Genomic DNA, 15946 nt, shown 5'->3' with positions numbered 1-15946 from the left:
TAAAAAAATAAAAAATTCTTGAAAAAAGATATTTGAATTTTATTTTTTTAAATACATTTTTTTTGTAATTTATATAGAGTTCGCCATATCCCCAGCGAATTTTAAGGTGAGTTCGGTCACTATTTAAACCTGGTGGGACCATATTTATTTGTCGTCTTTTTTTTCCAATCTCTCCTCCAAATTTACTCTATTCCTCCTTTCTATCTTTTCGACGCCCATGAAGTTTGTTGCGGACGACATTCTCAATTTCAGGTCAGTAAATAATATATTAGTTAAAATTACTCTTTTTTTTTATCTTAGTTAGAGTTACTATTTACATGTTAGATAAAGTTACTAGTTAGAGGTTGCATGTTAGTTAAAATTATAGATTTACTGTTTACACGTTAGTTAGACTTACTATTAACTATTTACATGTTAGTTAGATTTTTTATATTATTGTTTTCAAGTAGAATTGCTGTTTATTGTCTATAACATGTTAATTAGTATAAAAAAGTAAATTGTTAGTTAGTTCAGTCAGAATAATTAGTTTAAGTTGTGAATTTGGAGGTAATTAGTGAAATAATCAATTATGTTAAGTTAGATTAAAAGAAACATGATTATTAAAATTTAGGGTTCAGTTAGTTATTAATAGGGTTGTTTAGGGTGTTAGTTGACGGCGTCATGTAGTTGGGTTAAATTTAAATTAGTAAGTTTATAAGCAATTATTAAATATATTTTTTAATAATTTAGTTAACATAAAAGGAATTGAGTTCTGTGTATGTGATTTCATTTTACTAGAGTGTATTTAGATAGAGCATCAGTTATTGGGCTACGAGGATACGATGTACAAATTGGAAGAGGCTGAGCACATTGCTGGCCGGCTTGATTGAGTGGTACAATTTTTTCACTGTTGTTTATTTTATTGTAATTAATAAACAGTGAACTTGTTATTTCATGTGTTCACCATCCCTGTTTTTTTAATTTTTTATTTTCGTTTGGTAGGCGCCTCGGATCCTGCGCACCAGGCGGAATTCGATGACACGGCCGCCGGAGCAGATTAGGCTTATCTCAAATGAGCCGAATTTGAGTATGCATGCAACCTATATGGTTGAGTTCGAGCACGACTGGCCACTTGTCTCGGCATTGATAGAGAGGTGGATGCCTGAGTCCCACACGTTTCATCTACCATGCGGGGAGATGACTATCACCCTGCAGGACGTGGCCTATCAGCTGGGACTCAGAATCGACGGTGATCCTGTGAGTGGATGCATAGGTGGGTCAGGACAGCACCATCAAGGACGGACCATTGAGTTTTGTGAGCAGATTCTGGGTGTTGTTCACGGCCTAGAGGACAGAAAGTCACAGACCAAATGGACTGTGAAGCTCACTTGGTTCCACAACACAGTTTGTGGTGAGCTAGAGTAAGATGCCACAGAGGAGTGTCTGATGAGGTACATGAGAGGGTACATCATGCAGTTGATAGGGCGTATCCTATTTCCAGATGCATCTGACTATCGGGTGCACATTAAATGGCTCCCTCTACTGGAGGACTTTGGCACGTGTGGCCGGTTATCGTGGGGCTCGGCTGTGCTCGCATGGCTGTACCGCCAGATATGCCATGCCACAGAGCATGATCAGTGCAATTTGCATGGGTGCGTTAGCTTGATGCTGTCCTGTGCCTCTCACCATATTCCGCTGCTACGGCCCGATGGCTTTGATACTCGTCGATTTTTGCTGGTTGAGATGTATTATGAATACTTGTAAAAACTCTTAGTTAATTTATTAATTAGTTAATGAATTTGAGCGATAATGTGGAATTGTGTTTGGCATTGTAGGTGGGTTCAGTACCAACCGAACAATGTCAGAGGTGAGAGCAGGCTTAGGCATTACAAGCGTACCCTAAACGGAATTGGGATGTTGAATGTAAGTGATAAATATTTAAGTATTACAGATTTATTTTAATTAAATACATATTGTATTTGAAATTTGAATGCCATCACTAATTTGCATTTTGTGAACAGGTTGACTTCATATTGATCCATCATCGGATCCCTGATAGCAGAACCCTCATGACTTTTAACACTGTCATCATTTAAGTCAACATTACGAACTTCAACATTAGAACCCTCTTGACTACCTTCAAGTGGCATATATAGATCCACCATCGTTCTTTTGATAGTTCGTCTAACAGTTCCACTCAACAAACTATCATCGACACTATCTGCAGCCGATCCTCGGCCACCCAACTCAACGAGGAACATGAATAATTCCAACAAATGAATATTTGTCCATCGGTTGTGCCACGACCTTATAAGCCGTACGTCTTCGTTGTCACGTAAACGATATCTAATTCAAAACAACAGAAACATTTCTCACCATGGTCTAATACATATACTAGCAATAAAGACAAGAAAACTATAATATACCTTTTATAAAACAAACTACCATCTACTTCTGTCGGATATCTATAGTAAATTTTCTTCACCCTTTTTGCCTCTTGCTGTCCGACAGAATGCAATATCAAATTCTTCAACGCTGTTAAACTGTTGACTTCCGGTGACATATAGGTAATTATTGGTTGTCCCGATCTAAAAACAATAGAACCTTCTTCATCATACACTATTTCACCATCATAATGAATAAATAATAATGGATTCCTTGACATTGTAGAGAAAAAATGTCAACAATGATAATAAAAGTCGACAATAAAATTGTGGTTCTCTACTCCACTGCATGCTTTTATTTTGGACATCTAACCTAGAATTCGCCCGGGGGGGCAACTTGCCTTAATTACAAAAAAAATCGTATTTTGGAAAATAAAGTACAAAAATTTTGTTTGGGGAATTAAATAATTTTTATATTTTATTTACGAAAAAAAACCATGGGATTTTTTTCTAATATAAAATATAAAAATAATTCCTGAAACAAGATAATTGAACTTTATTTTTCCAAATGCAATTTTTTTGGTAATTAAGACAAGTTCACCGCACCCCCAGCGAACTCTATAATTTATATAGAGTTCGCCGCACTCCCGGCGAACTCTAGGGTGAGTTCGGCGTACTATTTAAATCTGATGGGACCATTTTTATTTTTCACTTTCTTTTCCAATCTCTCCTCCAAATTTACTCTGTACTTCCTTTTTGTCTTTTCAACGCCCATGAAGTTCGTTGTGGATGACATTCTCAATTTCAGGTTAGTAAATAATATGTTAGTTAGAATTACTTTTTTTAGCTTAGTTAGAGTTACTGTTTACATGTTAGATAAAGTTACTAGTTGGAGGTTGCATGTTAGTTAGAGTTACAGATTTACTGTTTATATGTTAGTTAGATTTTTTATGTTATTGTTTTCAAGTACAGTTACTGTTTATTGTCTATAATAGGGGTGTTCAAAACCGATCCAATCCGAACAAAACCGACCAAACGAGCCGAAAAAACCGATAACCGAACAAACCGAAAACCGAAAAAAATCGAAAAATAATATTTTGCAGTTTTTTGTGGTTTGGTTCGGTTTTCGGTTTTAATTTGAAAAGTACTAACCAAACCGAACCGAACCGGTTATACTGAAAAACCCTATATAGAAACCAAACCCCACCCCCCTTCCAGGAAGATACAGCCGCCACTCAACCCTAGCTCTCTCCTCTCCCCCACTCTCCACTCTCTTTTTCCACACCGTACAAAATTCCACATCCCACCCTCACACGCCGTCGTCCTCTAAGCCTCTGATGTGCCGGACAGCACCCTCGCGGTGGCCTTCCTCGTCGTGCTTCCCTATTCTCGGCGCGGCCCTTTCTCTCCTTCCCTTCCTCATCGCGATTCCCTCTCCTCGGCGCCGCCCTTCCTCCATGCACAGAAGCCGGCATCTCCTCCCATCGTCTTCCTCCTAGCGTCCTCCTCCACGCCGTCGTTTTCTTCTCTGCATTTCGCAGAGTCATGGTCTTCATAGTTGCGCTTCGCATCTCTGATTCGTAGTTCTAAATTTGTTGGATCTGACTATTTGTTGTTGTTTTCTTTTTGGATTCTGATCTTGTATACGAAATGATTTGTTATTTTGATTTTTAGCTTTGATTACTGGTTATTTTTTCTTGGTTGTGAGTTTTTTTTAGGGTTTTGGATCTGATTACTTCTTTATTTTGATTGTACGTTCTATTATGAGTTTGATTAGGATTTTGGATCTGATTACTTCTTCTTTGGTTGTGATTACTGATCATTTGTTATTTTGGTTTTTTATTATTTGTTCTTTATTTGAGTTCTGCTCTGATGTTTGATTTTAGGGTATGGATGGATGGAAGTTTAGAACAGAATATTTTTTTGAATTATTTGAAAAACCAAAAAAATCGAACCGAACCAAACTGGTTTTAATTGGTTTGGTTTGGTTTGGTTGGTGTTGATAAAAAACCGAACCGAAGAATAAATATAAAATTGGATCGGATGACTTTTTCTCAAATAATCGAATCAAACCGCACTGCGAACACCCCTAGTCTATAACATGTTAATTAGTATAACAAAGTAAATTATTAGTTAGTTTAGTCAGAATAAGTATTTTAAGTTGTGAATTAGGAGGTAATTAGTGGAATAATTAATAAGGTTAAATTAGATTAGAAAGAAACATGATTAGTAAAATTCAGGGTTCAATTAGTTATTAATTAGGGCTGTCTAGAGTGTTAGTTGACGGCGTCATGTAGTTGGGTTAAATTTAAATTAGTAAGTTTATAAGCAATTATAGATTTAAATATAATAATTTAGTTAGCGTAAAAGGAACTGAGTTCAGTGTATGTGATTTCATTTTACTAGAGTGTGTTTAGATAGAGTAGCAGTTATTGGGCTACGAGAATACGATGTACAGATTGGATGAGGCTGAGCACATTGCTGGCCGGCTTGATCGAGTGGTAAAATTTTTTCACTGTTGTTTATTTTATTGTAATTAATAAACAGTGAACTTGTTATTTTATGTGTTCACCGTCCTTTTTTTTATTTTTTATTTCCGTTTGGTAGGCATCTCGGATCCTGCGCACCAGGAAAAATTTGATGACACGGCCGCCAGAGAAGATTAGGCGATATCTCAGACGAGCTGGGTTTAAGTATGTGGCCTATTTGGTTGACTTCGAGCACGACTAGCCACTTGCCTCGGCGTTGATAGAGAGGGGAGGCTTGAGTCCCACATGTTTCATCCACCATGCGGGGAGATAACTATCACCCTGCAGGACGTGGCCTATCAGCTGGGACTCAGAATCGACAGTGATCCTGTAAGTGGATGCATAGGTGGGTAGGAGCAGCACCATCAGGGACGGACCATTGAGGAGTTATGTGAGCAGATTCTGGGTGTTGTTCCTAGCCTAGAGGACAGACAATCACAGACCAAGTGGACTGTGAAGCTCACTTGGTTCCACAATACGGTTTGCGTGAGCTGGAGCAAGACGCCACAGAGGAGCGCCTGATGAGGTATACGAGAGGGTACATCATGCAGCTGATAGGGGATATCCTATTCCCAGATGCATCTGACTCTCGGGTGCACATCAAATGGCTCCCCCTACTGGAGGACCTTGACACGTGTGGCCAGTTATCATGGGGCTCGGCTGTACTGGCATGGCTATACCGCTAGATGTGCCGTGCCACGGAGCATGGTCAGCGCAATATGGGTGGGAGCGTCATCTTGCTGCTGTCCTGCACTTATCACCATATTCCGCTGCTACGGCCCGATGGCTTTGATACTCGTCAGTTTTCGCTAGTCGAGAGGTATTATGAATACTTGTAAAACCTTAGTTAATTTATTAATTAGTTAATGAATTTGAGCGATAATGTGGAATTGTGTTTGGCATTGTACGTGGGTTCAATACCGGTAGACAATGCCAGAGGCGAGAACAGGCTTAGGCATTACAGGCGTACCCTGAACGGGATTGGGATGCTGAATGTAAGTGATAAATATTTAAGTATTATAAATTTATTTTAATTAAATACATATTGCATTTGAAATTTGAATGTCGTCACTAATTTAGGTTTTGTGAACAGGTTGACTTCATACTGATCTATCATCAGATCCCTGATAGCCGAACCCTCATGACTTTCAACACCATCATCTATTAAGTCAACATTACAAACTTCAGCGTTAAACCCCTCTTGACTACCTTCAGGTGGCATATTTAGATCCACCATCGTCCTTATGATAGCTCTTCTAACAGCTCCACTCAATAGACTATCATCGACAGTATCTGCAGACAATCCTCAGCCACCCAACTCAACGAGAAACACGAATAATTCCAACAGATTAACATTTGTCGACCGGTTGTGCCACAACCTTATAAGCTGTACGACCTCGTTGTCACGTAAACAATACCTAAATACTAACAACAAAAATATTTCTCACCATGGTTTAATACATATACTAGCAACAAAAATATACCTTTTATAATTCAAAATGCCATCTACTTCTGTCGGATATCTTTAGTAAACTTTCTTCACCCTTTTTGCCTCTTGCTGTCTGACAGAATGCAATATCAAATTCTTTAACGCTGTTAACCTGTTGACTTCTGGTGTCATATATAGGTAATTATTGGTTGTTCCGATCTAAAAACGATAGAACCTTCTTCATCATACACTATTTCACCATCGTAATAAATAGATAACAATGGATTCCTTGACATTGTAGAGAAAAAATGTCAACAATGATAATGAAAGTCGATAATGAAATTATGGTTCTCTACTCCACTGCATGCTTTTATTTTGGACATCTAATCTAGAGTTCGTCGAGAGGTGCGGCGAACTCTATATAAATTATAGAGTTCGCCGGGGGTGTGGCGAATTCCCTAATTTATATTGAGTTTGCTGGGGGTGCGATGAACTTGTCTTAATTACAAAAAAAAATGTCTTCTAGAAAATAAAGCTCAAAAATCTTGTTTGGGGAATTAAATATTTTTTTTATTTTATTTAAGAAAAAAATCAATTTGGGGACTCGCAAAGCCTAAGTGGTTACATTAAATTTTAGGAGCACACTAGTCGGAAATTTAATTCTTTTATTTATAAAAATAGTTAATTTATAGAGTTTTCATGAATTTATGTCTCTCTTATTATCTCATTTACACTGTAACTAAATTGACGTTAAGTATATCTTGTTTATATTATAAACGAGATAAGCCATGTCTGCAGTTACCTATATCACGTGTGCAAACATATTATATAAAAGGCTCTTATCTCGTTTACAAGGTAAACGAGATAAACTCAATGTCTATTCGTTTAGAGTGTAAATAAGATAAGAAAGAAGTGGCGCCTATATGAGGAATTGGTTGCCAACGCCTTGAGATGTCACTTTCAAGTTTTTTTACACTTCTTTTCTCCCTTTCGGACTTTTTTCTTGAAATTATTGAGGCACTTGGACATTATGGTGGGCACAGATGCACGAGAAAATGATATCAATCGGTTGAATGCGACGTGGCATATTGCGAGAGCGATCAACTTCCAGGTAAGTGCTATTATTTTTTCCTCTTAATAAAGAAGCATATAGTTATAGTTAGAGTACTTTTATAGATTTCATATTGTTATATATGACTAGAATAGATGTTATATTAGCAACATGAAATAGGTTACTTGCCAAATTAATTTTTATTAGGTGTTGGAATGTATTTTTGTTTATCTTGCTGAATACTAGTTGCATTCCTGTTAACTAAAACTTTTAAACGTTTGATTTAGAAAATAAATATTTCATAATGATAGTCCAAATCTTGATAGTAGTAATCTTGACTAGTGCATCAAATTGCTTCAAGTAATATCACGGTGAGTAGTGGATATCATTTCCACGAGAATTAAAGGATTAAGCAAGCAACTTCTAATCAAATCTTCTAGATCAACCAAACCTTTGCTAGTAATATTTTCCAATACTTCTAACCATTAAGATGAAGAACGAAATTCAATTCTTGAAAAAGTATCAATGCATTAATCAAAATAAAATAAACAATCAGATTACCATTTCATAAAAATTAACAGAGCTCCTAATTCTAACAAAACAGGATTAATGACTCATGATAAACAGCAAAAAAAACTATGCTAAAATTAATGCGAGATTCTGGATGGTTATGAGAAAAATTGGGGGATTTGTTCACAATTAACGAGAATTGAAATAATAAGAATTTAAAGAACCAAGCAATAACTAAATATCAAAAGAAACTAAACTTAGAGCAATTAAAACAATTAACTAAAAATTAAAAGTGAATTCAAGTTCTAAAAGATCTTGGCAAGGTTGAGGATTAAGGATTACTATCTTTGTCACTAACTACAACATAATAATTACAAAGAGCAAAACCCAATTCGTCAATCTCTACAAATTAAAAAAAATCAATCTGGCTTAATTAATCCTAATCCACAAGTCCTAACCAACTTACTAATTGAATTAGTAAAAGATTAGCGTTAGTGAAAATAAGATTAATTAACAGCTCTAAATTATCAATCAACTTAGACATTAGTACTCAAGTTTACCCAAATTCCCAACCCAAGCCAAGAATGAAAATCTACTCTATAATTAAGTGAAGCATTTTATCAAACACTTGGAATGCATAAATATAAAACAATATAAATTATAATAATAATAAAATCTACAATTATCCAATTTAAAAAAGTAACAATAATAACATCTTAAATAAACAACAAGAAAACATAAAACATTAAATTCATTAAAGGTAAAATAAAAATTCAACAAAAGTTCATAAACTAAAATAACAAGATGAAAAAACTAACAAAATATTCCAAGTAAAATAGTGTATGAGAACAAAAAAATAATAGCAAAATTACATATAAGCAAAATTAAAACCTAGAAGTAGAGAGAAAGTAAAACCCTAGGATTCGAGAGAGAAGTTGGCTCCAACTTCTCTAGAATCCCACTAAAAACCTACTAAAAACTAAACCTAAAAACTACTTAGTATTTTTCCTTGTATTTTCTCCATAAAAACTTCAAAAATATGGTGCTTGGGAGTCTTTTTGGGTGAGTCCAAATTGTGACCCCATGTGTAGTTTTTATTCAATCACATGCATCTAGGGATGCATACGCATTCATGTATTTGTAAACATCATTCATTCTTTCATGCAATTCCATCGTTATTCATGCTTTCTTCAATTTTTGAGACCACCAATGCTCTTAAAACCTGAAATATATTAAAGAAGAACATATCATGTATAAGAACCGGGGTTTTTTTACGTAAAACCGTTTTGATAAAATAAAAATTTTAAGTATCCGAGATGGATTCAAAATTTAGAAGTTTTAATTTGAAGATATAAAGGTGAAATTTGATTTCAATGAATTTTTCTGAGTCAGAAAATGTATTTTCTGCGAAAGACCGAGAAACGGCAGCCGAACCGGTCGAACCGGTTCAAGCCTGTCCGGTATTGTGTTTTGAGAAAAATAAGATTTTGAAAAAAAATTGATTTATTGTTTTAAAAGGACAAAAATAATTTAGAATTGAAAACCGGGCACTAATCTTAAAGGTTTTGGCCCAAAGTGGGCCAAACGGGCTAAAAACGCTAACGGGTTTGACCGGGCCCAAACTGGGCCCAAGGTCCACCATATATGTAAGAATCACGATTAATCAAACAGGTTAATTAAGTGGTTATATTGCCCAAATTAGATTCCGAAAAGTTAGAGAGAGAATTTGAGGATTTAAAGGTGATTTTTGGACTCAGTGGGTTTTTCTGAGTCAGAAAATGTGCCTTCTGCGAAAAACCGTGAAAAACTATGAACCGACAGTTGAACTGGTTGAACTGGTTCAAGTCTGCCCAGTACCGCGAAAAAGTAAAAACAGTCAAAAACCTTAGAAAAACACTAGAAATGAAAAATCGGGCGTTAATTTTAAAAGTTTGGCCCGAAGTTGGGCCAAACGGGTTAAAAATGCTAACGGGTTGGACCGGCCCCAAGTTGGACCCAAGCCCAACATATATAAGGGTTCACTAATGAACCCAATCACTCATAACACACTCAAACACACCCACACATTGCTAAAGAGAAGAAGAAGAAGAGAAACCCCAAGACCACTATTCATCCTCTTCTTCTCTAGCTAATATCTTGAGCTACGGTGCTCTGATTTGTGTGCCATCAGCGGCTACGCATTCCTTGTGACGAGCTCTACAAAACTCACCCAAGAAATCGGTAAGGAAAACTTGAATCCCTCTCAGTTCTTCTCCTCAAAATTTTGGGTATCTAAGGCTTGGGATTAAGTGAGTTTTTGTGATTCTTGGTGTTTAGGTTCACTCTAATCCTTGCTTAGCTTTGGGTTTTGACATCCAAATCTGTTGGAAAAGGTAAGAGGCTTTGAACTCTTGTGAACTTTTGATTTATGTTGAGCCCTAAGTTGATTTTGTGGTGATTTATATGTATATAGCTTGATTATTGTGAGTTTGGAGCTTGTTGGTGCTTGTTGGAGTTACATTGGTGGTTGGATTTTGGTTGAAAGCTCATTTGGTTCATATTGAGAATCAGTCAAGATATAGTTTCAGTTTCCTCTATGTAGTATATAATATTCATGGACACTTAGGCTAGTGACCCATAGGATAGGATTGGATTTGAATGGTTGATGAATTGTTGGATGTTATTGTATGATGATGTTTGATGAAATGATGATTTTTGAGTTGATATTGATGATTGATAGTGATGTGATGAGGATGAATGATTTGTGGAGTGGAGGAGTGAATTGTGTTGATAAATGTGATATTGATGTTGATTGATTGGTAATGAAGTTGGAAAAATGCTAATGAGGTTTGATTATATGTAATATATTAATGTTGCAATTGAGGATGAGGTAAAGTGAAGAAATATGTGGTAAGCTTGGTGTAATATTTCATAGGGTGTTGATTTTGATGAGAATTGGAGTTTGGAATGGTTTGGTTTGGTCTTGGTTGTGTTTTATAAAGGAATTGTGGAAATTGTGATTTTGGGTAAAAGTTGGTTTTTGGTGAACCTTGTCTAATCATAACTTTTGCCTCGGTTTTCAAAATTGAGTAAAATTTGTTTAGAATTAAATATCCTTGAAAACCCTTTAAATTGATATAAAGTTTGTGAAATTTGGAATTTTGTAGAGGAAGTTATGATCATTCAAATTTGGTGTTGAAAATCTAAAATTCTAAAAAGTTATAGAATTCTGTGTTTTCTGGTATGTGCGTACGCACAGCCTTGTGCGCACGCACACTCTGCAAAAATTGTGATCTGTGTACACGCACAGACCTGTGCGTCCGCACACACAGAGGCAGGCAATCTGCTTGCAGTGCTGGCACAGTTTGTGCGCGCATACACCAATGGGAAATTGCAACCTGTGCGTACGCACAGGCTTGTGCGCACGCACACGTTGGGGAGGCCAGTCTATTGGGGCGCTGGCACAGGTTGTGCGAGTAAACAAATTTTGAAATTTTTGGTACCTGTGCGTACGCACACTTTTAAAAATTTTCCTAGGCGTGCGCACGCACACCCCTGTGCGGACGCACACGCATTGTTTCTCAAATTTTGCTTTGTTTTCAACTATTCTACCTCCCCAACAAGGTTGTAAGCTTCTATAACACATTTTAAAGACTTTTGGGCATATTTTTGGATACCTGAAAATGGGAAAGGATTTTAAGGGTCTTAGACGATATTATTTGAAAAAATTTAGAAAATAGAGGCCTAGGTTTCTGGCGTACTGAAAGTGGTTTAATATTATGTGGTGAATGGTTGATGAATGAGATGAGGATTAAAGAACTGTTGAGTTCGGAACTGAAATGTGAATGAACAGTGGTTGAAAAGAGTCGAGGACTCTGAATGAAGTGATGGATACATCTTGTATTAAAAATGTTTTTGAAAACCACTGCACTACTTTTTATTGAGATTATGAGACGCTATGCACCCGGCAGGGGCCGAGGTTGCATCCCGCCTGTTGAGGTAACGGCGGTGGCGTAAGGGCGGTGGTTCGTCTCGCTTGCACTTAGATGTGAGGCCGGTGGCAATAGATCTTGCTCGCATCCCTTCGGATCATCAGAGCGTACATGCGCAAAACCTTGGATAGTGATCCGAGCACTATATCTCGGGGGTTCCCACACCGTGATTCTGAAGGGCAATATCTCCATGGAGATGTGTCGGGTTGGCAGTTGAACCGACAATGTGATTATCACAGCCAGTAGAAAGGCATTCATCATGTGCATTTTCTATCTGTTTGTATGCTTTTCCGACTTGAGATTATTTGCCTATTTGTATAACATGCCTAATTGCTACTTGAATTAATTGCTTATAATGCTCCTACTTGTGTTTTACTTCCATTGTATATAATTGTGCTTTCTACTGGGATTGAGGAGGTTCGGAAGGCGGAGGCGATGTGATCGCATGGAGGGTAGGCTGGTGAAGGCTGTGGAACAGCGGTGTTGGTTTAGATTAGAAACTCTCCTAAGATGTAGTACCCGGTTTATTTATGTTAAGGTTTTATATAATTATGCTTATTTGGTTTAGAATGCTTTAAGCTCGAATTCTTGTGATGGATATGGAGTCTAGGATTGCCTTTGGCGTACCGGGGTCTTATATCCTACATCACTGGGCACTATTACCATATTGAAAACCTCCAGTTCTCATACCATAGTTCTGTTGTTGTTTTCAGATGCAGGTCGTAACCCACCACGGTGAGCTGTTTTATTGGTGACAAGAGCGGAGGATCTGGATACCTCTTGGAGTCTTTTTGATTTATTATGTATATGTCTTTTACTTTTGTATTTTGTTTGGCCTAGAGGCTTGTATTTGAGAGAACAAAACTTGTATAAGCTGTTTTACTATCTGGTCTCATGTATTGTTTGTATATGGCTAGCCGGCTTAAACTCCGTGACCCGTGGCTAGATTCTTATGATATTATACTACTATATTTTGTTATATTACATCTGTTTTTGTGCTTTAAGTTAGTAGTTTCGCTAGTATGTCTTGCACTTTTCAGATCCTGTTTTTGAGCTATATTCTTCATTGGGATTCTAGATATTATTAATTCCTTCTATATATGATATGTATAAGTTTAGAACTGTCGTAACCTTTGATTAACCTTTGCTTTACGACGCGTGGTAAGACTTAGGCTAATTAGGGTGTTACAATATATAAGCTCATTAAATGAGCTTTGAGCTCATTTTTTCAGAAAAGAAAGAGAGAGGGGCGGTGAGAAGAGAGAAGGGAGAAGGAAGGGGGTGACATCCACCTTCCGGGAGCCATAACTTTTGATCCGAAGCTCCGATTGACAAGCCGTTTACGGCCACGCGAAGCTCTCGACGAGCTTTTCCTTTCTATTTAAAGAAACCTGGTAAGAAATCATTTTTCACTCTCAAGATTTGTGCCCTATATTTCTGCACATTTTGGGTTTGATTTTTGAGCAAGTTTTGTGATTTTGCTTGTTTAGCTGGTCTTTAGTAGCGAGTAATTGTTGGATTTTACCCCTAATATCATTGGGTAAGGTAAGGTTTCACTAAATCCTTGTGTTTAGTTGTTTTGTGTATCTTAGGTTTGATCTTGATATATATATATATATGATGTTAGATTGAGTTTTGGTATTTGTTGGAGTTGGTTGAGGCTTTGGATCAAGCTTGGTGGCTTCGTTTTGGTGTCTGGTACTTTTGGAAATCGGCCAAGATATGGTTTCGGCTAGTTGACCCTAAGATAGGATTGAATGTTATTGGTGTATGAATATTTAAATGTGAATTGATGTTAATTGTTGGTTGTATTGGATTAGTGTGGTTGATGATGATTATTGGGAATTGTTGGTGTTAATGAGTATTGATGATTGGTGTTGTGGATGAGGGTTGTTGATATGGTTGTTGAGTTGTTAAATGTTGAGGTATGATGATTTATGATGAATGGATGAACTTTGATTATGTTGATGAAAGTATTGCATGGTAATTGATGATTTGGAATGGGTGATAAAAGGTTATATTGATGTTGGTAGTTGGAATAATGATTGTGAATGTTTTGGTTGGAAAATTGTTTGTAATGTTATATGTTTGAGAATTGAGATTGAGAATGATGAAGTGTGATGGAAAAATTGGTGTGAATGATGAATGGTAATCCAAAAGGGTAGATTGTGTTGTAATTGGAAGTTTGATATTGTTTTGGTTGGATGTGGTTTGTGAAAGTTGGTAAATTGAGATATGTGAATTAGGTTGGATTTAGAGTTGTTGAATGGCTTAGAGGTTTTTGAGATTAAGAAAAATGGTTGAAGTAGTATTTGGTATGAATTTTGGGTTGTTATGGTATGGTTGATATGTGATTGATTTGGTTTTGGATTGAGGTTTTGAGGTTTTGGGCAAAAATGGATTTTTGGTAAACTTTGTCTGATCATAACTTTTGTCTTGGATTTCAAAATTTGTTGAATTTAGTTTAGAATTAAAGATTATTGAAAACCCTTCGATTTGATATAAAGTTTGTAAAATTTGAAATTTTGTAGAGGAAGTTATGATCATTCAAAGATTGGTGTCGAAATCTGAAATTCTGTAGAGTTGCAGAATTTTGTGATTTCTGGTAAGTGCACACGTACAGCCTTGTGCGCACGCACACACCAATGGCATTTTACAACCTGTGCGTATTCACAGCCCTGTGTGCACGCACACGTTGGGAAGGTCAGTCTGTTGGGGTGCTAGCACAGGTTGTGCGAGTGAATAGACATTGTGAATTTTGGTACCTGTGCGTACGCACACGTTTTGAAACTTCCTGGGCGTGCGTACGCACACTCCTGTGCGTACGCACACGCCCTGTTTCTCAAACTTAAACTATGTTTTCAACTATTTCACCTTTCCAACAAGCTTGTAAGCTTCTGTGACACCATTTTAAGACTTTTTGGCTTATTTTTGGGTATCAGAATAAGGGAAAGGTCCTAGGAGGTTTAATTTGGTTTTTACTTTAGAAAGTTAGTAGACGGAGGTGTAGGTTTCTGGTGTACTGATGATGGGTATGGTAGATGAGAAAGGAGGATGGTATTGGAATTGAGGAACTGATGAACTAAGGAGTTCGGAATGGAACTTATGAATTGATGATGGTTGTGACGAGTATGAGTGGAAGTGTGCCATGAGCAATGGTCTTTGAGATTAAATATGTGATTACGATATGCATTATTCTCCGTCGTAGGGGCTGTGGCAGTCTCCCGCCTACGGTCGGATGTGAAAGTTGAAGCTGGGCTTCTCACTCATATTTCTCGCAACCAGAGGAAGGTGGTAGGGCACTCTCCCTCGGAATGTTTCCCTCTGAAAGGAGAAGGTAGTAGGGCACTCATCCTTTGGAATTATTCCTCCTGAAAATGCGATTTCTCTCTGATTGCAAGGTGGTAGGGCACTAACCCACGGAATCATATGGAAACCAGAGGAAGGTGGTAGGGCACGCTCCCTCATAATATTTCCCTCTGAAAGGAGAAGGTGGTAGGGTACTCATCCCTCGGAATTCTTCCTCCTTATGCGCAATAAAGAGACTAATCCGAGAGTTGTCGATCGAATTTTCTGTCGGGCTCGGCACTATAACCGACATGTGATATCACAGCTAATAGGGTAGACATTCATCATGTACATCTTTTATATACTTGAGTTTGGCTAATTGTATAACATGCCTACCTACTTCTTGATCTACTTGTTGTATATGAATATTATCTGTGTTTTACTTGTTTGCATTAGTTGTGATTGTCTGGTGCTGAGGAGGTTAGGTAGGCGGTGGCGATGGGTTCGCACGGAGGTTAGGTTGGCGAAGGCTGTGGGATACAGCGGTATGATTAGTATTAGTTAGAATTCCCCTAAGTTTAGATAACCCGGTTTATGGTTTAAGTTCTTTATATATTTATTTATTTTGTTCTAAGCTTGAATATCCATATGTGATGTGAAGTTCTAGGATTGCCTTCGGTGTCCCGAAGCCTTACTTCTTACATCATTGGGTATTGTTACCATACTGAGAACCTCCGGTTCTCATTCCATACTTTGTTGTTGTTTTTCAGATGCAGGTCGTAATCTACTTCGGTGAGATTTTGGAT

General features: G+C 37.2%; 1 protein-coding gene across 1 annotated transcript; it reads left to right on the top strand.

Annotated features, from left to right (window-relative positions):
• On the top strand, positions 5138–5577 carry LOC107632767 (protein MAIN-LIKE 1-like). Its single transcript, XM_016336427.1, has 2 exons — positions 5138–5221; positions 5311–5577. Exons 1-2 carry the CDS (start codon positions 5138–5140, stop codon positions 5575–5577), a joined length of 351 nt encoding a protein of 116 aa, XP_016191913.1.

This window comes from Arachis ipaensis, chromosome B03, assembly GCF_000816755.2.
Source record: "Arachis ipaensis cultivar K30076 chromosome B03, Araip1.1, whole genome shotgun sequence".
Classification (NCBI taxonomy): Eukaryota; Viridiplantae; Streptophyta; class Magnoliopsida; order Fabales; family Fabaceae; genus Arachis; species Arachis ipaensis.
This window is presented reverse-complemented; position numbering and strand designations above follow the sequence as displayed.